Source organism: Diabrotica virgifera, chromosome 1 (genome assembly GCF_917563875.1).
Source record: "Diabrotica virgifera virgifera chromosome 1, PGI_DIABVI_V3a".
Classification (NCBI taxonomy): domain Eukaryota; kingdom Metazoa; phylum Arthropoda; class Insecta; order Coleoptera; family Chrysomelidae; genus Diabrotica; species Diabrotica virgifera.
Genome location: NC_065443.1, coordinates 235,921,469 through 235,946,675, shown reverse-complemented (window position 1 = coordinate 235,946,675; position 25,207 = coordinate 235,921,469). Strand labels below are relative to the sequence as shown.

Genomic DNA, 25,207 nt, shown 5'->3' with positions numbered 1-25,207 from the left:
TTTCTCAAAGAAAACAGGAACGTTACACACTCCCTCCACTCATCAGAAAAAATTCGAAAACAGGTGAGAAATTTTTCTCGAAGATAACAAGAACGTTACACATCAATATTTATACAAATATTTGTCAGAATACTAATATTTAAAATATTTTAATGTAAAAATAAATAAATAAATATAAAATCAAATTTCACTATACAATGTCCAAATATACCAATGAAATAAAATATTTATATTTACATCGCTGAAAAATACTAACCTAGAATTTACAATTATCATTTTACCATATGATTTAAGAAAATAATGGTTACCATCGATTACTTTTGTGTCAAAGTATCTTTATTCACATCACTGATTGGTTATCTATTTAGAGTGAGTATTGTAATCTCCAACCAATATATACATCTTTAAGTATAAGTTGTTTTAATATGCAAATACCTGTCAAGGAATACATCATTTTCTAAGTTCAGTGTATAATAATCACAGATGTACGTTTTTTTTCTGTCACTTCCAACTGTAATGCATTAGAGAGAATTCGACAATCTGTGACACACTGAAAAAAGGGTTTGAGATGATATGTAGCTCCTCTAAAGCAACATTATTTTTTGTTAAAGTAATACTTTATTGTAAACTGCAGTGCTGTATGTTATTATAAGCTACATTGTTTTTAAAAAGAATTTGTTTTGGTTCTTCATAAAAACTGAAGGTAAGTTAAGAAATACTGTTTGCTCCAACTATTTAAATAGTTGGCAATACACCAATTACAAAATTTCAAACCTTATTGTGATTTCTGTAAGGAAGAAAAACAGTAAAGGAAAGCTTTTACAGGAATATTTTTAATAGATACTCAGTTCAACCTTAGTTTCAAAAGGACAAGTATAAACACCTGTGATAAATGTGAAAAATTTCAGATAAAAATACATCATGTTTCGGCAGAAGAAAAAGCTTTCGCTCAGACAGAAAAATACTTTCACTTGTTGAAGCCATAAGAACAGCAAAAAATGAGTGTCATGACCTAGAGGATGCTAGAAAAGTTGCGATCATCTTCGACTTGCAAAAAACTATGCAGACTCCTAATGTGTCAACTTATAATTACTATTGAAGGCAACTATAGACGTATAACTTAGGGTTGTTCTGAAGCTATTTCCTTGTGGAATTTTTATAATTAAGTATTTTCTGTGGGAAATAAGCCACAATGTTACTAAAAAATGAATTTATTAACGTTTCGAAGCCCAAATTGGGTTTCGTTGTCAAAATACAAAATACTATTAAAATAAACAAAAATGTTGTTGCTAAGTAAAAAAAATTCTTCTAATAATTTATTTAATCTCACTCATTTATATTGGCAATTCAGACGTATATTATACATTTTAAAGTAGAAGACTTTAAAATGATATCGCCAATATTTATGAGTTGCGTTCCTGGGACGACTTTACTAAAAGATAGTTCATTTGATTACATGAAATCATGTGATCGATAAATGTGAAAAATTTCAGATAAAAATACATCATGTTTCGGCAGAAGAAAAAGCTTTCGCTCAGAGAGAAAAATACTTTCACTTGTTGAAGCAATAAGAACAGCAAAAAATGAGTGTCATGACCTAAAGGATGCTAGAAAAGTTGCGATCATCTTCGACTTGCAAAAAACTATGCCAACTTCTAATGTGTCAACTTACAATTACTACTGAAGGCAACTATAGACGTATAACTTAGGGTTCCCTAACCTACAGATTAGAACAACCCATTTCTTTATGTGGCACGAAGGTTAGGCTTAAGGAAATATCATCTTGTCTCATAAACTATAGACTCATAAAATAAGCCTTCCCTCAAATGTGAAGCACATAACTGCATTTAACAACAACTGTTCAGGCCAACCAGTTCCTCCAATACCTCCAGATGTAACAAGATGGTCTGATGACATAAAACAGATCGATAAAAATTGGTTGCAAACATCACAAAACAGAAAGACATGGAAAATACTGAGGGAGACCTATATCCAGAAGCGGATAAATCTGGGTTGAATGATGATGATATGGAGGCCAAAATAAGAATCATCTGACAGTCAAATTTTGGCTCTACATTGTCAGAAACACTAATATCAAACAATAGATCATCGCTTTTATATAAGTGGCCATTCTTATAATGGTCCGAGAGCTGTGAGACATTTATGAGTAGGTATTTTAGGCAACCTGAAAATTTTTCAGGTGACTCTTCCATGATACTCTAATACTAAAATGCCGGTCTGGCTGGAGGATAGCGGCTAGTTTCTCCAAAAATCCCCCCCAAAGTTAAAAAAAGGGTAAACATTGTTACAGTAGAACCCTGGTCAACCGAAATCGGGTTAACCGGAACCCGGGTCAACCGCAATGTAAATATTAAGTTGTTCAGTTTATACAGTACATACTATAGTAGCCTACTATGTATTTACCAATCCATTATTGTATTTTAAATATTTTGTATAGCTGTAATAAAATACTGTATTACTGTACTGTACATACTACAGTATATATAGACATTGTTTGTAAATTCATTTTCCCTATAAAACCATGTTATTAGGCTATTTTTAGCATATGACGGCTAAACCGAAAAATTGGTTATCCGAAACGGCTCTCCCCCTTTATTTCGGTTAACCGGGGTTCTACTGTATTACAAAAAATATCATTGACATGACTTTAAAGTAAATTTAAATATTCAAATATAAAGAAAATAAACATGCCAGGCGATTTTAACTCTGCAAGATACTTGCATGGGCGCCCCAGGATTATTTTCAGGGGGTGCATCTGAACTTCTGAAGATTTCATCTGAATCTGTACATACTATTAACGAGTATAAAATATACAACTATACATGCATAGCTATGTACATTCCTTCCTGACAGGTAGGTGCAATTGTTATTTTGACAGGGTATTTTTTAATATTAAAAATAAATATTCTAAAAAAGATAGGTTTTTTTGGTAAAATTTTCCAACAATTGCATGTGATGAAAAGGTGAATGAAAAGGTCTATATGTAATTCTTCAACACCTAATGGATGGATACTAACAGACTTTGCCAAGGAATTAAAAAATATTAAATTTAAGCAGAGTTTTTTAAAATTTATAATTGAATATTGGTCTGCAGATAAGATGGTGCCTTTTATTGGTAATTTATTAATAAATTTAAATTATGATTTATGTTATCCATATGTTGTAAATAATGATGGTATAGAAATGTCAATTGACGATCACATGACTTGCGAAAATCACGAAAAAACCGACACGAACATAGTGCATCACGTATGTATACTGAGGTAATACATTAGCAAAGACCAATGTTCTTATTAAAACTTCTGATACAGATGTTTTAATAATTATTGTTGGAAACATGGATCATCTCCAAAGTGAAGATTTGGAGATTTTTATGGAGTATGGTACTGGAAATTCTAAAAGGTACATAAATATAACGAAGCTACATACGGAATTAGAGCCATCTTTATGTACGAGTTTACCTGCTTTCCATGCATCATTAACTGGATGTGATTATAATTCATCTTTTTTCCAAAAGTGCAAGATAAGACCGTTTAAAATATTTTAAAAAAAATTTAATTTATCAGAAAGCATTAACGGATCTTGGAGTTGCCCATGTTACCGTTACACGCGATGAAATTTTTGAAACTTTGGAAGAATTTGAGTGCGAAATTTATGGTACAAAAAATTTATCAAATATCAACACAGCACGATTTTAAACACTCTGCCGAAATTATAAGTCTTATAAGAAAAATGAGCCTTTTAAGAAAATATTGAAAAAGTGTGATCCATCTACTTTGCATCCGTGCAAAGCCGAATTGAGACAACATCTGCTAAGAAATCAGTATATCGCGAGAATTTGGCGAAACGCATATTTGCAAGTCCCCAGTTCTTTAACACCTAACGGAAATGGATGGATACTAAATATGGATAAATTAGATTTTAATTGGTTTGAGGGAGATTGGTTACCTCAATCAGTTTATGATGCTATATTTCATCAGCGAACCAAATCAGTTTCAGATATATTGGTGAAGGTAAGCTTACATACATGTTCTTTTTATAACTGAAATCTTTTTTTTTAGTTAATTCAATCTTCTGCTCTTTGTGTGCCTCATCCTTTCATGACAATGGCGATCATCACGGCCCATTTTGTTCTGTCTGCAGCGATTCTGAAGAGTTCTATTGTTGTTTTTACACTCCACTACTTTAAATTTTTCAACCAGGATATGCATCGTCTTCCCGGTTCTCTTTTTTCTTGTACTTTACCTTATATAACCAATCACATCACGTTTTTTATTTCTTAGTATATGACCAAAGTAGCTCATTTTTCTTTCCTTCATAGTGTTGAGTATTTCTTTTGCCTTTTTCATCTTTCTTAACGTTTCCGTGTTTGTTACGTGTTGTGTCCATGATATTTTTTACATTATTTGATAACATCACATCTCAACAATTGCACAAAGTCTTTTTTCAGATGCGCCCGTGATTGTTCAGGCTTCGACTCCGTATAAAAGGACAGGGAATACGTAGCAACTCAATTAATTAATCACTAATTACTTTTTTTTAATTAATTCTAAATACATATTACAACTATTTACAGATCATGTAGAAGAGGAATCTGAGTCTCGAGGGGAGTCTGACGAAGAAGAATAGAATGAATATTTAAGCTCAGATGAGGAGTTTGAAGAAGAAGTACAAGATTCGGACACAGAATTAATTTAGTTTATAGTTTTATACTTTTCCACCTATATACCTACTTATTTATAATAATAAATTTGTCTTTTTCTATCATGTTTGCAAAATCTATTGTATAGTACGTATTATTTTCCTTTAATTAATAAAAAGTTGAAAATGTAAAGACTGAAATAGTTTTGTACACACTTATGAATACAGGTAAATTGGGAGAAGTGTACTTTTGAAGTGTGTAAATTAAATACTTCCTAGCTGAGCGCTTTCAGCTTATAAAGCCATCTTCAGAGGTATGGTCAAAAGGTTCAAAATACCACTATGAAGAGAGATGGATCCCATGTATGATATAAAAATACTTCTATTTTTTTATGCAGTTTTTTTAATTGATGGAAAAAATTGGAAAAAAACCTTGTCTGATTGTTGAAAAATGCTCAACCCAGCTATTGTTTTATGGTCGCAAAAGTTAAAAACATCTATTACAAGCACAAAGAACTTTCACACAAAAAATTACATTACATAAAACGAATATTTGATCATGGTAAGGTCAAGAAACCTTACCATCTGAAGTCTACCGTGTCAGCAATGCAGAATATGCATGTATAGTTGTATATTTTACACTCATTAATAGTATGTACAGATTCAGATGAAATCTTCTGAAGTTCAGATGCACCTCCTGAAAATAATCCTGAGGCGCCCATGCAAGTATCTTGCAGAGTTAAAGTCGCCCTCAAATCGCCTGGCCTGTTTATTTTCTTTATATTTGAATATTTAAATTTACTTTAAAGTCATGTCAATGATATTTTTTGTAATAACAATTTTTAACCTTTTTTTTTAACTTTGGGGGGATTTTTGGGGAAAATAACTGCTACCCTCCAGCCAGACCGGCATTTTTGTATAAAACATCATGGAAGAATCACCTGAAAAAATTTCAGGCTGCCTAAAATACCTACTCATAAATGTCTCACAGCTCTCGGACCATTATAAGAATGGCCACTTATATAAAAGCGATGATCTATTGTTTGATATTAGTGTTTCTGACAATGTAGAGCCAAAATTTGACTGTCAGATGATTCTTATTTTGGCCTCCATAGCTGTTTCACAGCTCTTATGCTATAATGAGTGTGACCAAGATTTTGGTTTGATAGAGTTAAAAATAAAAGAACCTGTATGTACCTTAACATTGGATGGTGCTGGTAACTTCTACAAGTAGAAAGTTCTTTACAATAAATACAGATGGAAAATGATGATTTTTAAGACTTTCAAACACTTTATGGTATACTTCAAGAGGAACATAGGTAAGTGGAATACAGAGTATGCAAGGGTTACATTTTCAACAGGACAAACCTTTAACAACGTTTTACAACAAGCAGCTGGAGGTAGCATAGAGGAGTTTAGTGAACTTGAGCTAGCAAAAACTCTGCCCTTCTGCCAGTATAGATAAACAAAATGTCTCTCGTTAAGCAAGATAAATATTCAAATCTTCAACAGTTACTCAACTACGTACCTCCAATTTACCATGGGGTTTTCATAAATCTAAGACATGATGGTTAACAAGATGGAGAACTAGCAAACTTTAAAGAAGCAGAAGTCGAAAATGATGATTTAAATCACCATTACAATATTGATGTCAATGAATCAGAAGTCAATTATGCATTGTTATGGTGAAGACGTGAAGAATAAATTTGTACAAAAACGTTATGATCTTTTACTTTTATGTTGCATTTCTTAGAAGTAAAAGGGTACAAGTGCTACTTAGCACACTAAAAATAACTCCAAAATAAGTAAAGTGAATAAAATTATGATTTTTTTGGTACAAATAATAATAATAATGTTACTAAACCAGAGAAGAAAAACTAGCATTAAAAAATCATGACAATTACAGTGAAGGTTCAACTTTGAACGGCGTTTAGGTACTCAAAATTTATTTTTTGTCACTTATACCCTTTTACTTCTTGTATGTATCATGTGTACCTTTTTCAATATTTTGGTTTTCTTCAGATGGGCACAGTTTATTTCCATCTTGTTCTATTTCAGTCTTTATGGGATATTCCTTTAAATCGAAATAATCATATGTATCATGTGAACTTTGCCTATCAGAATCCTCTTTAATTTCACATTTAAAGCCATCCGCCTCCCTATCTATGAAGCCATCCAAAGGAGCATCATCAACCTCATTATACTCTATTTTTACTTTACACGTTTCCTCGCTAATTTCTTGTTTTTTTTCCATTTGATTACACTTGATTTTACTTATTTCAATTTTCAATACTATTCAATACAATTCTCAAATTCTCATACACTCATTCATTGCTCACAAATAACTCTCCAAAAAAGGTGACATCGACCGTCACCGTCGACCATCGACTCATCGACACAGGGTTGCCAGGTCAGTTTTGATTTCTTCAGTAGTTTTGCTTTCAAAAAATCAGTAGAAATCAGTAAAGCCATGTTATAATACAGGGCAAAATCAAAGGCAGAAGAAGCGTAGGAAGACGTAAAATCTCGTGGCTACGCAATCTCCGTGAATGGTTTGGATGCAGCTCAATTGAACTATTCCGGCGCGTAACCAACAAAATTATAATTGCCAGAATGATTTCCAATCTCCGATACTACGATAGGAGCGGAACTTTAAGAAGAAGAAGAATAATCTGAATAATACAGTAAAACCTGTGTTAACGGCCACCTGCACTAACGGCCAGTTTCTAAATAACGGCCAGTTTTAAAATTCTCCAAACCAATTATATGTAGATTCCCTTATTTGTGAACTGGTTTCTACGGCCACCTTTATATTACGGACGCGGCCCAATTATTTTATTTTTAAAAGCTTCATAATATTATGTTAGTTATAAAATACTAAAATACAAAAAAGGTACAACTTTACTGTAAAATAAGTTTATTTTGGCCTTTTTATTTTTTATTTATTTATTTTACTTCAAAATACACTGATTTCAATCATTTCTAATTAACAAATTAAAAACAAAGTACTGCTTATCTCATATTTAGTTATTAAAATCAACACCTCACACCTCATATATTATCACAACTCACAACTTAACAAAACAGAAAAGAGAAAGAGAAAAGGCAAAAATTACCATTTTATTTACCATACCAAAATATAAAGTATGTACCTACCTATTCATCAGAAACCATAAATTAAACTCTATAAATTAACTCCGAGGCGACACGCAGTTCCGGATATTGGAAACATAATATGACACATGGTCTATTGAAAACAAAACAATTCTCGACGAAAGAGTCCCTTGTCTCTTGTTATCTTAAGAGGGTATTACATCTATTACGTCCTAAATTTAGCATCCGATATTTTTTAGGATGTCCTGAATTCAGGAAAGTGTAATCGCATTTAGGATGGTTAGCATTATCCTAATTAGGACGGTTTGCGACATCCTAAATGACTAAATCGGATGGGTGTACATGTGTACAATCCTGTATCATTTTCTATGTACCCAAAACAATAAAAATGTCATTGGATGCTGATAACATATAATTAATGGTACACATATGCCGTTAGGTGGTCCATTTTTAAATACGCTCAGTGGCCCTTCCTCTACTGTTTTTAAGGTTTAGACCAGCTTGTATCGTCGCCCCCGTTAGCGAAATTATTCCGATTCGATTTTTTTGCAAAAACTTACTCAAAAAGAGGTCCTTATAACAAATTCACAAGGTGCGGGCAGGTGCCTTGGTCGAAAAATTGTTTAAACAATTTTTTTAAACAAATTCACCAAAATATTTTTGAAGTTATACTTCTTTAGGCACGAGGGTAAATTTTTCATTTTACTGGGCGCATGCGCACACCGACAGTATGGTATAAACGTTATACGGGATCTGATTGGGTGTTAAAATCATCTGTCAATAATTGTTCAATATGGAGATTTTGGATAAATAAATTAATGTTGTGTATATTAGTTTTTATTGTTGTGATGGCAGAGAAAAAAGCAAGTTTATAATATTGTAGTGACTTTTTAAATAGTTTTTAAAAGCGACAGGTACGTAATACTTGTAAATGTTTCAGTATCATAATAACAAATTTCATAGGTACCTACCTACCTATTTGGAAAATTTAAAAAGAACCTACCAAAATAGTATGTAATGCTTTGATTTACATAATTTGATTACTATCAAAATTTCTATCAATATTCACCTAATATATTGCTTTATTACTCTATGTTTTGTTGTATTTTAATGTTTCTTTCAATTCTAAATAATTTGAATTCAAAATCAAAATAATTTGGTTAAATTCAGAAACGTCAAAAGTTTAATCCGTTTAGTTAGTTGAACTGCGCACATGATGACACATGGTCTCCGTGGGTAAAAGTTTAAGGTGAATGAATTCCAATACTAACTGCGCTGATAAGCGGGTTCGAACCGCAATGGAAACTTTTATTTTTTTATTTTTTTATGCATTTTATGATTGTAAGTTTATTTATTATATAATTTTTTTTTCAGAAAATACGTATTTAGTTAAAATTTTTTCCTACATTGTTCAGAAATCATTTGTGGCATTTTTCAATGTGTTTGTTTGTGTGTGTTTTATTCTTTTATTATTTTAATTTTTGGCACTGTTTTAATAAAAAATTTTGAGAAGTAGTAAGTATTAAAATTAGTTTAATATTTAAATAAAATATAAATAAACTGTTTAAAGTATATTAATTTCATTGAAATCATATAATAGAAGTATAACTTCTTACGTGCGTACAAAGTACACACACATTCTTTTTTTTTATTTCTAACAATTATTGTTAGATAATTTGAGTTATTTTGAGCAAAAAAGGTATCTCGTGATTTTTCTCTAAAATTGGTCTTTGTCGAGTTATACGGCTTAATAACTCGATTAAAAATTATATTATGAAAGTCAGAAAGCAATTAAATCAAAGTTTAAAATCCCTCCTTTAATATCCTGAAGAAATGTTTGTCATTATTTTAATACAAAGCTGTATTTTTAATTATTAACAATTAGCGGTGTGATCCAGACTGTATCGTCACTAGCGTTACCAGGTGTCCTGATTTGCGCGGGACGTCCCGATTTTCAGGGGTCTGGGGACGCGTACCGATTTGTACCTGATCGGCACACTAAATGTCCCGATTTTCACCCACGACAACCAATTTCAGGAGGACTTGCAGTGAATTTTATAACTATGTTATAAAAACAAGGCACTCCTAAAAGCGGTAAAATCGAATGAAAAATATAATTTTAATAAAAAATAAATAATTTACTTAATCTACGATTTTTTTTGTAATTTCGTCTGATTATTATTATTATGTAGGATTAAATACAGATTATAGAAACACCTTGTAGTCCAGTAAATGAACGGGAAATACGGCGATACCGTGTAATTTTCAGGATCAACTCCGAATTGTATGAAAATTTGGACGGCTTGTGCCGTTGGTTGCTTTTACTCGGGGGGTGACAGTCACCCCTAGCTGGGGGTGAAAAACCGCGCGTTTAAAATAAATCCGGAGTATACTTTTCGGGTTATTTACGATTGAAAATGTTTATTTTTCGACAAAAAAATCACGTTTTCAGTCGATTTTCACCAATAACTCAAAAAGTAAGTATTTTATCGAAAAAACTATTTTTTAGCAAAAATGTAGCTTAGAAAAAAACAAAGAGAGCTGTGTATTCGTAAAGTCTATAGACCCAGCAAAAGCAAATTTGTAGCTAATGAAAAATACGTTCCCATTCGTCAAATTCCAAATTAAATATTTCAACGTGAAATAACCAAGAAATGAAGCACTTTTCGGGAAAAACCAATTAAAACTTTTTTAATCAAGCTTTATTTTATTGTTTTAAAAAGTTTCTAGCATCAAAACTAAGTGAGTTATGCTCAAAATCAAGTTGACTCTTTTTTTGGTAAAAAAATTGTGAAAATCTCCCTCTACTTAGCACCCCAAATGAAATTAATCGTTACCGCTTTACAAACAATTTACTTTTCCTATGTATTTTTGACATGATTAAAAGGGCCTGAACGAGTCACTAATCACGAGTGTATGCAAAATATGAACAACCATATTTGAACCAATTTTTGAAAACCTACCTACTTTTTACTCCTTGAGATTTTTAGTATCCCTAATACTTTTTAAGTAATTTTTGAAAAAAGGGCATTTCAAATATTTTAGAATTTCTTTTTTTACTATAAAACCAATTTTTTTCAAAACTAAGCACTCCCAAGAAGCAAACCTTACAGATCGTATAAATTATAAATATATATAAAGTAAATGGTAAAGCGGTAACGATTAATTTTATTTACGGTGCTAAATAGGGAGAGATTTTCACCATTTTTTTTTTACTAAAAAAAGGAGCCAACTTTATTTTGAGCGTAACTCGTAATTTTTTGGTTATTTCAAGTTGAAAAATTCGATTTGGAATTTGATGAATAAGAACGTATTTTTGATGAGCTACAACTTTGCTTTTACTGGTTTTATAGACTTTCTGAACATACAATTTTTTTGCTTTTTTAAAAGCTACATTTTTGCTAAGAATATTTTTTCGATAAAATTATTCGAAAAGTATTGACTTAGTTTAAAAATTATATAGAACAAAAGTTTTTTAGAGTTAGTCAGTTGATCCATTTTGGGACTTACCTTAAACGCCCTTTTGTTCACCCCCGAGAAGGGTAACTGTAACTGTCACCCCCCAAGTAAAAGCAACCAACGGTACAAGTTCATCTTTGAAGTAGACAGTAAGTAGAAACTAAAACCCGAGTTAGGGTTGTCCCGATCTACAACCCTAAATCCCGATTTGTTTTTGCTTATGTACCGATTAAAAACAAATCGGACCCGGCAACACTAATCGTCACCCCCCTTAGCGAAATTATTTCGGTTAGATTTTTTTGCTCAAAGTTACTCAAAACGAGGTCCTTATAACAAATTCACAGGGTGCCAGGCGGTGCCGTGGTCGAAAAATTATTTAAACAATTTCTCTTAAATAAATTCACAAAAATAATTTTTTCCCTTTGAACAAATTTTTTTCGGATAATTTTGGTCGTTATGAACAAAAAAGTCTCTTGATTTTTCTTTAAAATTCATTGTTGTCGAGTTATACGCGATACGCTTAGTTATTAAGTTTTGAAAATAGCCATTTTCGCATTTTTCAAATTTTAAATCGCGTATAACTCGACAACAATAAAGTTTAGCGAAAAATGACAAGAGATCTTTTTTGTTTAGAATGACCCAAATTATCTAAAAAAAATTGTTCGAAATGAAAAAAATATTTTTGTGAATATATTTTAAAAAATTGGTAAAACAATTTTTCGACCACGGCACCGCCTGACACCCTGTGGATTTTTTTGTAAGGACTTCTTTTTGAGTAAGTTTGTGCAAAACATCGAATCGGAATAATTTCGCTAACGGGGGCGACGATACAGCGCGCTCTATTTTTACCTGCTTTTTAAAGTTTTACCTACTTAAACCCAAGCCCTGTGGTTTCAATACTTGTTTATAATTTACGATCCTAAATTTAGTGAAGTGTAATCGCGAGGCTCAGTGACTGAATTTAGTATCCTAACGGTATCCTGAACTGAATATCGGATCTGAATTTTGGATAATGTAATACCCTCTTTAGGCTAGCTTGACATTGACATCATTTATTACCATGAAAATCCTTTGTATATCGACTATATGAAATTTAGGTGAAGTGAAACGAAAGAAAATGAATGCCTTGTTGGATGCTGGGTTTTGAGTTGTATAATATGAATGAGAAATGGTTTATATTTATTTGAGCACTTAATGCTTTTATATTTTTCGGTAGATTTTATACAGTTTTCAGTAGGTCACTAGATTGGAGTTCAAATCAGTAGGTTTTATACAGTTTTCAGTGAAAGATTAGTAGACAGTAGCTAGTAACCCTGGCATCGACATCGACATCCACCCCGGAGAAACTGAAATTCCCCCAAATTAAAATTTTTGCCGCATTTTAATAAATTAGTAGTCAGCTATCGTCTACGATTATAAGTGTATAAGTGATTATAATGAGAGTAGAATATACAGTTCTATGTACATTCGCAAATTTAATTTATCATGCATGACCCCTTAAAATCCGTCATAATTTTCCCTCAAAAAAATCCCCCAACCATTGCTTATAAAAAATTCCTCCAGACGCTTTCAAATTACCACAAATATGTGGGAAAATACTCTAATCTGGCAACCCTGAAACAGTTGTCATTTCTTCTTCTTGTCATCGTTTATCGTTTTTTTTTGTTTATCTATCCACGATCGGCCTCTTAGACAAGATCGGCCTACTCTACCTAACCTCAAAGCACTGCTCAAAGTAAATTAAAAATAGATAAATTCTGATAAATATACATAAGGAATTAAGGAATATTTAAACTATGGAACCTTACAACATTCATACATTTTATACCTTTGATACAGAATACAGTGCCGATTCTGTCGAATGGTGTCCTCATGAGCCAAACCAAAATATATTTGTTTGTGCAAACTATCAGCTAGTGGACAATCCAACAGGTAATCAGGTTAGTTCTTGGCTACAGTATTCTAATAGATTGCTAGGAATAATTACGACATTTGGTAATATTTGCAAGAATTTCGTACAGAATGTAAAAAGTAAGTGATTAAAACATGCAAAAGAAACATCCCACCTTTGGAAGTTCCTACATAGGACACAAGCAGTTCCCTACCTAGGAAACAAACTAAGTTTTGTAACTTCTTTGACACTGTAAAAAGATTGGAAAAAGATGGGCCATTCTCGTGATGTTCAATGTGAAGAACACCTTCAACTCTGCAAATTGGAATGACATACTAGCGAAGCCCGAAGTGACGGGAGTGTCATCATAAATATAAATAAATACCTGACAAACAGACTTTAAATGTAGCATATAATACAGACATGAAACTATCATCAGGAGTACCACAAGAAACCGTTTTGGGACTTTCTCTATGGAATGCACTGTACAACGGGGTATTGGAAATATACTATGGCCAAAACACCTACGCCATAGCATATGTAGATGACCTTGTTATCCTAATAGAGTCTAACATAATGTATACAATTTATATCTCAAAGGCTGTTTAAAAATTGTAACACTACCTGGACACTCAGTAGCACCATATGTAGAGAATCTATATAAATAAAAATGAATGTTGTGTGTATGTCCTTTATAGAATTGTAAACTGTGCATTTGATCCTGTGATGATCTTAAGCAAAGTTGTAGTACATGAGCCTGCAAAGGTTTCTGAGTTGATACGACCAACCTAAATGCTAAGGGATTGCCCCCCCCCCCCCCCCAACATTTTTATTAAATTTTTTTGGACAAATTGTTTTTTTTAATTTGATATGATGTGGAAGTGTGGAACCCAAAGATACATGTCATACAACCCTAAATTTTCACTTTTCTATTGCCAACTGTTATCTTTTAATAGCCATCTAAATATTTACCTTTTCTATATAAATAAAAATAAATGTTTGTGTGTATGTCCTTTATAGAATCTTAAACTAGGCATTTGATCATGTGATGATATTAAGCAAAGTTGTTGTCCATGACCCTGTGAAGGTTTCAGAGTTGGTACGACCAACCTAAGTGATAAGGGGGCTTGCCCCGACATTTTTTTTAAATTTATTTGGACAGACTGTTTTTTTTAAACTTTATATGATGGGAACCCAAAGATACATACAACCCTAAATTTTCACTTTTCTATCACCCAGGGCCGGCGATAACGGGCCTGCAAGGGATGCACTGTAGGTGGGCACCGTTGTTTAGGGGGCGCCATAATGACCTATTTTTCTGCTGGTGTTACACAAAATACTGATTTTAAAAAACCAAAGGGCGCTTCTTCTATATAAATTAAAATGAATGTTTGTGTATGTCCTTTATAGAATAGTAAACTATGTATTTGATCACATGATGATCTTAATAGAATAGAAATATGCTTTATTGTCACTGAAAATTTTTACAATTTTATGGACAAAGCTTACATACAGTCAAAAATAATAATATCAATAACAAATACAATTTACTAAAATTAGATAAATCGTCAATATACAGTAGATATAGTCGGTTCGCTAAACTCAGAAACAACAACTGGCTAGTGATTTTAGTAGGTAATTTTTTTGTTTTTTGCCAATATTGGAAAATTACTAACTATATTAGTAATATAGTAATTATTAATTAGCCACTTTTACCAAATTGGCAAAATTACTTACTAAAATCACTAGCCAGTTGTGTCTGAGTTTAGCGAACCGACTATATATAAGATATAAAAGCAAAAAAACAATGTATAGCAAAATTTATAAAAAGTGCAAATTGAACATACAACAAATAAAATACAACATTAGGAACTAATAAGTTTAAGCTGCTGCATATGGAACTCAATTTTCTTAATTATTCATTAAAACATTCTTCTATTGAATAATATGATCTTTTAGATAGATAGGCTTTTATCATTTTACGAAACTTTGGGAAAGATGTTGCAGATTTAAGTTGAAAAAGGGAGATGGTTGTATAGTTTTTTTGCGGAATATAAAATAGATTTCTTTACTAACTCAATGGACGGGATCAGTGAATAAATATCAAATATTGAATTTCTGGTGGAGTAGAGATAATTAGGCCTTGCTGAAAAGACATGAAGGTGTTTAAGAATTAAGCAAACCGTTTCAAAATATATATAGATGGAAGTGTTAAAAATTTCGTGATCTCTGAAGTATCTTCTGCAAGGTGTAGTTCTTCTGACGCCAAACAGATATCTTATTACTATTTTAAGCAAAGTTGTTGTGCATGAACCTGTGTTTCGTATTCGAAACCGAACTTTGCAGAATAAACTTAACAAGTTGAAATTAATGGTACTTGGGAAAACTGCCATAGTTGTATATTTACGCACTGCAAAAAATATTGTTTATCAGAAAGAATTAAATCGATCCAACTTTTTATTCATAATATGTTTGAGTATTTTTTTGTTAATGTTTATTTATTGAACTTTCACACATTACTTATGTATATCTAAGGAGGTACAAAGTTCGCTGGGTCAGCTGGTTAAAGGACCAGGCAACACTCCTTATGGAAAAGTGGCCCCGGTCAAATTTGATGAAAGTTTGGTCAATGATACTTCTTGATGTGTAGATTAAAAAAGTCTATGGCACCTGGGTCTGAATAACTACTATTCTCGAGTTACAGCCTTCTGAAGTATTGGATTCGGGTGCTCGGTTTACGTTAAGTGCACTAATTCACGGTCAAGTGAACGAAGATATTTATTATTAGAAGAAGAGAAACTCATGTTCGTCGTACATACTTGCGTATTGTATATGAATTTGTGGTCAAAAATAGTTGGATCGTATTATAGTCTTCAGAAAACTGAAGAAGTGCGGTATAAAATGTGCTGCTAGAAAGATATAAGCATTATCATGTTTTCATGAATGCTTCTCAGTTATGCGATACCAGCAAAACTGCAGTTCGGCTTTATCTTTAGAAAACTACTGAACAGTGGCGGATCTAGGGGGGATAAGGGTAATTCCACCGGTAACATGTTCCAGAATTAATGAAATACCTTTATTTAACGAAAATGAACGAGATGGAGCCATCAAAACACATTTATAACCAAAGAGCGGATAGTGTGACGAAAAGACGTAAGCCCAGAGCACGGGCGCCCATATAAAAATTTTTAGGGGGGTGGCAAACGTGAAGATGTTGCCCATTATATTTTGTATACTTTGAATAACCATATATAATTCAAAGCACCCGAAAAGCCAGGGGGTCACGCCCCCCCCCCCCGGGTATGGGCGCCCATGGCCCAGAGTACGATTCAAGGACCAGAGAAGATGAGTTACGGTTGTTAAGAGTACGAAATTGGAAAACCAAGGCGGAGGATAGAATGGAATGGAAACTGATTCTCGAACAGACCGAGGTCCACCAGGGGTTCTACAGCCAATGATGATGAGCTTTTTAATACAAAATATTATGGAGAATAATTTTGTAGGGTTATTTTTATAACAACTATAATATTCATACTTAGGTATAATCATATAGAAGAAATGGTCAATGGAGAAGGCTTCATAATCATGATTTTGATAACTTTCCTGTTTTCGACTTAGACTACCTAAAATACCTTACGATTGGGATATATCAAATTAAACTGGCACCATCTTACATACAAGATAAAATAATAAGAGAAAATGACGAAGAGTTTCAAATTGATGAGAATATGGATTAACCGGGATTCATAAGAGTTCGAATATTTTCTAGGTTTCGGCAAGCTACAAAACACCAAGTATTCATTTCCTATACGATTGATGAAGATATTGATGAAGATGAGCCTGTAGAAGAACCGATTAACGGGTACTACTGTACCTGTCAATCTGGTGAGAGAACTGTAGGTACTTGTGCTCGTATCACCAGTGTGTTATGGTTTTTAGGCTTTGCAAGACATCAACCCAATGTTAAGTATCCTGCTAGGTCGTTAGTTAACACGACGTATGATGCATCTAACCGAAATCAGCAAAATGTTAACATACGAATAGTCGAAGATGATTTAAACTCGATTTTTCCATAGACAATTGTAATTAATATTTAACATTTACAAACCACCATTTACTTTGTTTTTTTTTGTATTGAAATCAAGTCCATGTTCTCTACCTGTCTTATATCTGATATCCGGGACAAGTTTCATGTCAACTAATGTATTTTTTTGTTTCAACAATTTTTTCTTTAATTATTCTGGAACATGTTACGAGTGGAATTACCCCCATCCCCCCTAGATCCGCCACTGTTCAGTAGTTTTCTAAAGATAAGGCGGAACTGTAGTTTTGCTGGTATTCCATAACTGAGAAGCATTCATGAAAACATGATAATGCTTATATCGATCTAGCAGCACCTTTTATACCGCACTTCTTTAGTTTTCTGAAGACTTTTCGGAGGTTTTCTGAAGACTAAAATATGATCCAACTATTTTTGACCACGAATTCATATATAACACGCAAGTATGTATGAAGAACATGAGTTTCTCTTCTAATAATAAATATTTTCGTTCACTTGACCGTAAATTAGTGCAGTTAACGTAAACTGAGCACTCGAATCCAATAACTTCAGAAGGCTATAACTCGAGAATAGTAGTTATTCAGACCCAGGTGCCATGGACTTTTTAAATCTACACATCAAGAAGTATCATTGACCAAACTTTCTTCAAATTTGACTGGGACCACTTTTCCATAAGGAGTGTTGCCTGGTCCTTTATAAAAGAAATTTAAAAAATGTTACAATCTAAATTTCACTTTTTATTTCACTATGTTGTTCAAATCTGGATTTTAATTGATTGTTTATATTTCGTTCTAGAATCCACAACCAAAAAGCGAGTAGGAAGATTGTTACTTTTCTCGATTGACTCAGATTATGGATTAAAATTACTTCAGACGATAGATACACCAGCAATACTGGATCAGAAATGGTGCCACAAGAAATTATGGAATTGTTCTGTCCTTGGAGTTACTAATGCCGAGAGGAAAGTAGATATTTATAAGCTTAATAACGAAACATTACAACTGGAACTAGTAACATCATGTGATGTAGACACAGATGTATCAGAAACCTTAGTTCTCTCATTGGATTGGTCCACAGCTATACCAGATAGTGATAAACTGGAAATCAGCTGTAGTGATTCCAAAGGAAATATTCACATTCTTGAATTAGTAAATGATACTTTAGCTTTAAAGGAAAGTTGGCATGGGCATGATTTTGAAGCATGGATTACGGGATTTTATTACTGGGACACTAATATTATTTTTAGTGGTAAGTTATGAACATTATTTCTTTTGCTGTCAATAAATTAATTGAATATAGGATTTTATATCGATATAAGACTTTAGGTATATTATATTAGACAAGACGAAAACGGCGGGTTCGCTGGAAATAATATTCCCATGAGATTTTTTGCATAATCACATTCGTGAGACAGCCCAGAATAAGGTTAAAAAATTCGCCCACGCGAAAAGTGTTCCAGATTTTTTAAAACAAACTGCAGAAATCAATATTTTCAATCCGGACTTTTTTTAGGTTTTTTACATCATTCTGGAGAAAAAAGGTCTCTTGTAATTTTTCTCTAATGTTGATTGTTTTCGAGTTATAAGCAATTTAAAATTTGAAAAACGCGAAAATGGCGATTTTTAAGACTTAAATTATTATTATGAAAGTCAGAAAGTGACGAAATCAAAGTTCAAAGTCCCCCGCCCCCTACATGATCCTGAAGAAATTTGTGTCATTAATTTATTACTAAGCTGTTATTTTTAATTATTAAAAATGAGCGGTAAGCTCGTATTGACGCGGCTGTAAATGTGAGTGCGAGTAAGATGCACCATTTGACTGCCGGAATGGCATCTCTTTCGCACTCACGATTGACGGCCGCCTAATACGTGCATGGCGCTCATTATTATTACTTAAAAAAAACAGCTTAGTAATCAAATAATGACAAAAATTTCTTCAGGATCTTGTAGGGGGGGGGGGGGTTGAAACTTTGATTTAGTCACTTTCTGACTTTCATAATAAAAATCTCATGGAATAGCTATTTGTATAACAAGAGAGGAAAGTGCCACTTTTCCTCCCGAGAATGAAGTTTACGACCCTACGCGTAGCGGAGGACAGTACTCATTCAAGGGAGGAAAAGGCAATTTACTCCCATGTTATACATATGATTTTTCCACCTTCCTCAAATAACAAGTCATTTTTTCATTTTTAAATCATTTATTTATGTAACTAACTAACACAATTTATTAGAAAACTAAAACTAACAAGTAGGTAGGTACAGCAGAATTGTCAACTGTCAAATATAAGTCAAATTATTAATATAAACATTGTTAAATCAAAATAACAATTTACTGTTTTTTCCATTCTGCAAAATACAGCATGTTCTATAAATAAACGTTAAAATGTATGGATACTTTCGTAATAGATAATAGAATATTGTATAGGGTGTCAATAAGTTATTTCATCAATGACATACCATGACGTCACTTTTACTCCCTAGGGAGGAAAAGTACAACTTTGCTCCCTACAGTCAGGTCTGGAAAAGTATACTTTCGGTAGAGGTAGGTGGAAAATATTTTTTCCAACGAACCCGCCGTTTTCGCCTTGTCTATATTACATATTTTAAATAACTTCTATTATACAATGTTTCTATTATTTTATTGTCACTATCTTCATTGGTTCCACAACCTTTTATCAATTTTAGCCTGCTCTAACTTATTTGTATATTCCAACCTCTTATATTATGCTTTTTCAATATCATGATTCAAAATCTTCAGGTCTTGATTCATTTGTTCCATTAATCTGAGTCTGGTGCCCTCCTTTGGTCTTTTTGCTATTCTTGTTTGATTAGTTAGTTTCTTGACTTTCCATTTTTCTGTATTAGTCCATGTGGTGAGACCGCTCCCGTCTGAAAAAAATTTCTGATTCGGTTTCTTTGTGGATTCCTATTCACAAATGTCCCCTTTAAACAAATCTGAAGGGGCCGGGCGGAATTTTTGGGCAGAAATTGTTTAAACAGTGTTTTTAAACAAATACAAAAGATCATGTTTTTTTGCTCTGGAGCATATATTTTTAGATTTTTTGGGTCAATCTAAACAAGAAAGGTATCTTGTAATTTTTCTCAGAAATTGATAGTTTTGGAGTTATAGGCGATTTAAAATCTGAAAAATGCGAAAATACGCATTTTCGAGGCTTAAAAACTCATATTTAAATTAGTATTTTAAAGGTTGCCAGATACTTAGATTGAAGACTGAACATTCAGCTAAAGATTCTGAAGAGTTATCGCGTCTAACTTTAATTTATACCGTTGTTTTTTAATTGTTAAATATGCGTGTTTATCCGATTTTTTTGCAGGTGCGGCACGCTCTATTTCAGAAATCTCTTATTTTCATCTGAAAAATATTTTTTCTAGATTATTTGTGATATTCTATATAAAATAAGTTTCATGCCATTTTTCTCAAAAGTTAATAGTTTTTAAGTTATAAGCGATTTAAAACTATTATAGGTCTGGATCCCGCCTATGAAAAAAAAGTTGATTAATAGCAAGCTGAAAATTTGTTAATAGCTTAAGGGTGTCTAGTCGGATAAACTTTGATATATGGGAACACTGGAACAGGGGCAGTTTTAATTGTGGAACAGGTTAAAAATTTGGAACGGTCAGACCACGAAAACGGCACATGTATTTTGTCCGACAGAACAGACTTAAACTCTCCGAACACAGATTAAACTCTCATGCAAAAATCAGACTGCTATTTATCACCAAATGGGCGTTTTAATGAGTGGAACATGTAAAATATGTCAAATGACAGGAATTATGACAGGTGATAAATAGCAGTCTGATTTTTGCATGAGAGTTTAATCTGTGTTCGGAGAGTTTAAGTCTATTCTATCGGACAAAATAAATGTGTCGTTTTCGTGGTCTGACCGTTCCAAATTTTTAACCTGTTCCACAATTAAAACTGCCCCTGTTCCAGTGTTCCCATATATCAAAGTTTATCCTACTAGACACCCTTAAGCTATTAACAAATTTTCAGCTTGCTATTAATCAACTTTTTTTTCATACGCGGGATCCAGACCTATTAACTTTTGAGGAAAATGTCAAGATACTTATTTTATTTAGAATGTCCCAAAGAATCTAGAAAAAATATTTTTTGGAGAAAAATAGGAGATTTTTGAAACGGAGCGCGCCGCACCGGCAAAAAAATCGGATAAACACGCATATTTAACAATCAAAAAAACAACGGTGTAACTTAAAGTTAGACGCGATCACTCTTCAGAATCTTGAAGCTGAATATTTAGTCTTCAATTTAAGTATCTGGCAACCTCAAAAATACTAATTTGAATATGAGTTTTTAAGCCTCGAAAATGCGTATTTTCGCATTTTTCAGATTTTAAATCGCCTATAACTCGAAAACTATCAATATCTGAGAAATTTTACAAGATACCTTTCTTGTTCAGAATGACCCATAAAACTCAAAAATATATGTTCCGAAGCAAAAAAACGTGATATTTTATATTTGTTTAAAAAAATTGTTTAAACAATTTCTGCCCAAAAATTCCGCCCGGCACCCTTCAGATTTGTTTAAAGTGGACATTTTTGAATAGGAATCCACAAAGAAACCGAATCAGAAATTTTTCCAGACGGGAGCGGTCTCACCACATGGACTATATCTGTTCCACATGGTCCGTCCAGCATTATCATCAAGTTTTTATAGATATAACGATGTTTTATTTCTTATATGCTGTGTAGAGTTTGAAGTTATATCATCTACATTGTTGATGAGGACAAGGACATTGTTATTAATACCTATAAATCTCAGAATTGATCCAAGTCTCTAATGTTAAAACTATAATACAATTAAGGTTTAAAATATAGTTTATTATTCAGTATGGTCTCTCTGAACATCAATACACTTGTTCCAACGAGATTTCAATTTATAAATAACATATCTGAAGTGAGAATTTGAAAGGGCTGCAAAATACGCTTCCATAGATTTCGACCCATACATTTTTTTACGTATTGAAACAGATGGAAGTCGCTAGGTGCCAAATCTGATTAATACGATGGATGCTCCAATAATTCGAACTTGATGACACGGTGCATTGTCTTGATGAAAAAAGATTTTTAACCTCTGCAAATCGGGTCTTTGTCACTGATTTTTTTCTTCAGCTGGTCGAAAAGGTTGCAATAATATCCAGAATTTATTGTTTTATCCGTTTGCAAGTAATCCTTTAGCCTCTTGTTTGGATTCAGGATCATGGTGATAGATCCAAGTCTCATCCATAGTGATGTATCGACGCACAAAATGTACTTTATCCTTTTGAAATCTCTCTAAATATTGCCGAGAAAGTCGCATTCAAATATGTTTGTCTTCCGTTATTAACGAATACGGTAGGCACTGTAACACAGCTTTCTGAAACCCAATACTTCAGTCAAAATATTGTTTATACACTCGACGATTTTCCAATACCATATCCTTTATTTAGGGAGCTTTTACGACCACAATTAAATTCAGCAACCATCTGTCTACTCTACCAATTGAAGGCATTATACCTACACTTTTATCATTCGGTCATCAATTTTCTTTGCTTTTACTCCTTCCAAAAATAAAATTCAATCACTGTACGATATTTGATTGTTTCCATTGTAAAAAAATACTGTGGCACGCAACGAACTGTCAATAGCGGATGTAATGGCCCCGACCCATTCAAACAGTGAAGCGAGATTGCAGCCAACATACAAGTGAGAGGTCCTAGAGAGAGAGACAGAGCATGCCAGGGAAAATTTGCTGCAACTACCACCAGATTTGCCAGATGTGATTTTATAAATCCCCCACTTAGAAACTGAAATTCCCTCAAATTGAAGCTCAAACCCCTTAAATTTAAATTTTTGCCGCATTTTAATAAATTAGTAAAGTCCTTTTCATGAGCATTTTTCAGTGCGTCACAGTTTTTCGATTTCTTTCTAACGCATTAAATTGTATGTGACAGAAAAAAGGCACGTCTGTGATTACAGACATATATATATATATATATACCTAACATATATTCTAGTTATTCTAGTTGTCGATAGATGGCGCTATGATCGAAGGAAAAATTATTTACGAATTATATGAAGGGCACACGGCTTAAACCATGAAAGTCCTTCTGATATTATTATGAGAAAAGGGACTTACATCTATAAAATTGGTTAAGATAAATCTTAATTTATTTATCAGTTACACTTGCAGGTATTATTAAATGATAAAAATGAAAAGTTTAACATTTTGTGTTAAATCTATTTTATTCAATAAAATAGAAAAACACTAACAAAGGTGGTGTGTCATATGTAAAATCAATGAAAGTCCAGGCTTTTCATTGGTCTGTAAACATTATCAGTACCATTAGTTATCATCATCTCTGACATTTTTGGCATGAGGTAAACTATCATAATAGTCCTTGGCTGATTGAGAACAAAATATTTTCAAAGCCTGAATATCTTTGAACTTCAGCTCAGGAATAGGCTCAGGTTCAGGTTCATGAGCATTTTTCAGTGCATCACAGTTTTTCGATTTCTTTCTAACGCATTAAATTGTATGTGACAGAAAAAAAGGCACGTCTGTGATTTATTCTAGTTGTCGATAGATGGGCGCTATGATCGAAGAAAAAATTATTTACGAATTATATAATATATCTACGAATATATTCTGTACAATTTATAAGACTATACAAATCAAAGAAAATACCATTTTATAAATGCGATAAACACAATTGATTTGTTTTTATGCCAAATTGCAAATAAAATGTGACAACTGTCAGATTTAACTAAAATGTCATGTTAGAATAAATGTGTATTATCACGGACTTACCTTTTTTTCTTTCATTTGTGACGCACTGAAAAATGCTCATGAAAAGGACTCTAGTCAAATGTAGAGAACAGTAAACCAAAATTATACTACTTATCAACAGAAGGCCCTGGAAATAATTCTTAGGTCCTATCGTCTTCGATTATATGAGAGTATAATATACAGTTCTATGTATATACGCAAATTTAATTTACCATGACTCCTTAAAATCTCTCATAATTGTCCCCCAACCATTTCTGCTTAGAAAAATTCTTATGGACGCTTTCAAATTACTCCAAAATTATGGGAAAATACCCCAAGCTGGCAACCCTGACTGCCACTATCAATTTCTTTGTTTACGGAAGATGGCGATTATCTTCTATCCTTCCCTGACTATACTCTCTCATCCTGGCCGCATTAAATTCACTTCTTGCCAATTACATCCGTATTGACAGTTCTTTGGTGGCACGTCGATACTAAATGGCTCGTAAACAAAGAATGATCAATTGATAATTGACAGGTTGAAACGAAACGTCCCACCAGAGACATGTAAAGAGAATAGACTTGGCTAGTTATATGCCATTCAATGCATCGGGGTGTAACGTCGATATCAAGTACGGTGGTCTAGCTATCTTTGTCTGTCGTACGAGTGTGAGCGTATCTACCAAGAGGTGGGAGTAACGGAACGACAGCGACACAGAGGCGGCAGCCATCATATGCTAGAGAGAGAAAGCTAAGCGCCCATAGAGAGAGATAGATAGACCACCGACCCGAACTGCTCCGCGTTACGCTATTTTTCTGAGTTGCCCAAATCTATGTGTATAAGATCTTTAGATCTTTGCGTCCCACACGTTCATATGAAGAGTGTACCAACATTTTTTTTTGCCATCCATTTTATTGCAATCTATTTTATAAAAAATAATAAACAGTACATATGAGTGTTAAGAGTGTGACACAGTCGGTGAATACCTAAAAGAGTACAATAATGATTGAATAAGTACAGTTATTAATAAATTAATTGAATTAATTTGAATAGTAATACAATAGTAATTAATAAGTGGGAAAGATTAGTTAGTGTTGAGGTTAAGAGTGTCTGTTCTTTTTAGTCTTCTGTTCTGTAGGGGTGTCAGGAGATTGGTGACCAATATGTTTGGGTGAACCTGTAGTCTATTGTGGTACTTGGAGCACAGAGAAACAATTCCTTCTTTGACGGTTTGG

General features: G+C 32.9%; 2 protein-coding genes across 8 annotated transcripts in view; one reads left to right on the top strand and one right to left on the bottom strand.

The window, feature by feature from the left end:
• The window catches only part of LOC114326736 (zinc finger protein 664-like), an 81,911-nt gene extending 74,875 nt beyond the window's left edge, over positions 1–7,036 (bottom strand). For all 7 annotated transcript variants that reach the window (XM_028275167.2, XM_028275168.2, XM_050647974.1 and 4 more), the window contains exon 1: positions 6,658–7,036. In XM_028275167.2, the coding sequence (XP_028130968.2) occupies positions 6,658–6,916 (259 nt within the window). In that variant the 5' untranslated portion in view covers positions 6,917–7,036. The remainder of the gene's footprint in view (positions 1–6,657) is intronic.
• Positions 7,037–12,911: 5,875 nt separating this feature from the next.
• Positions 12,912–25,207, top strand: part of LOC114326737 (diphthine methyltransferase) — a 28,264-nt gene continuing 15,968 nt past the window's right edge. The window contains exons 1-2 of the mRNA XM_050647982.1: positions 12,912–13,167; positions 17,982–18,434. Of these exons, the coding sequence (XP_050503939.1) occupies positions 13,032–13,167; positions 17,982–18,434 (589 nt within the window). The 5' untranslated portion in view covers positions 12,912–13,031. The remainder of the gene's footprint in view (positions 13,168–17,981; positions 18,435–25,207) is intronic.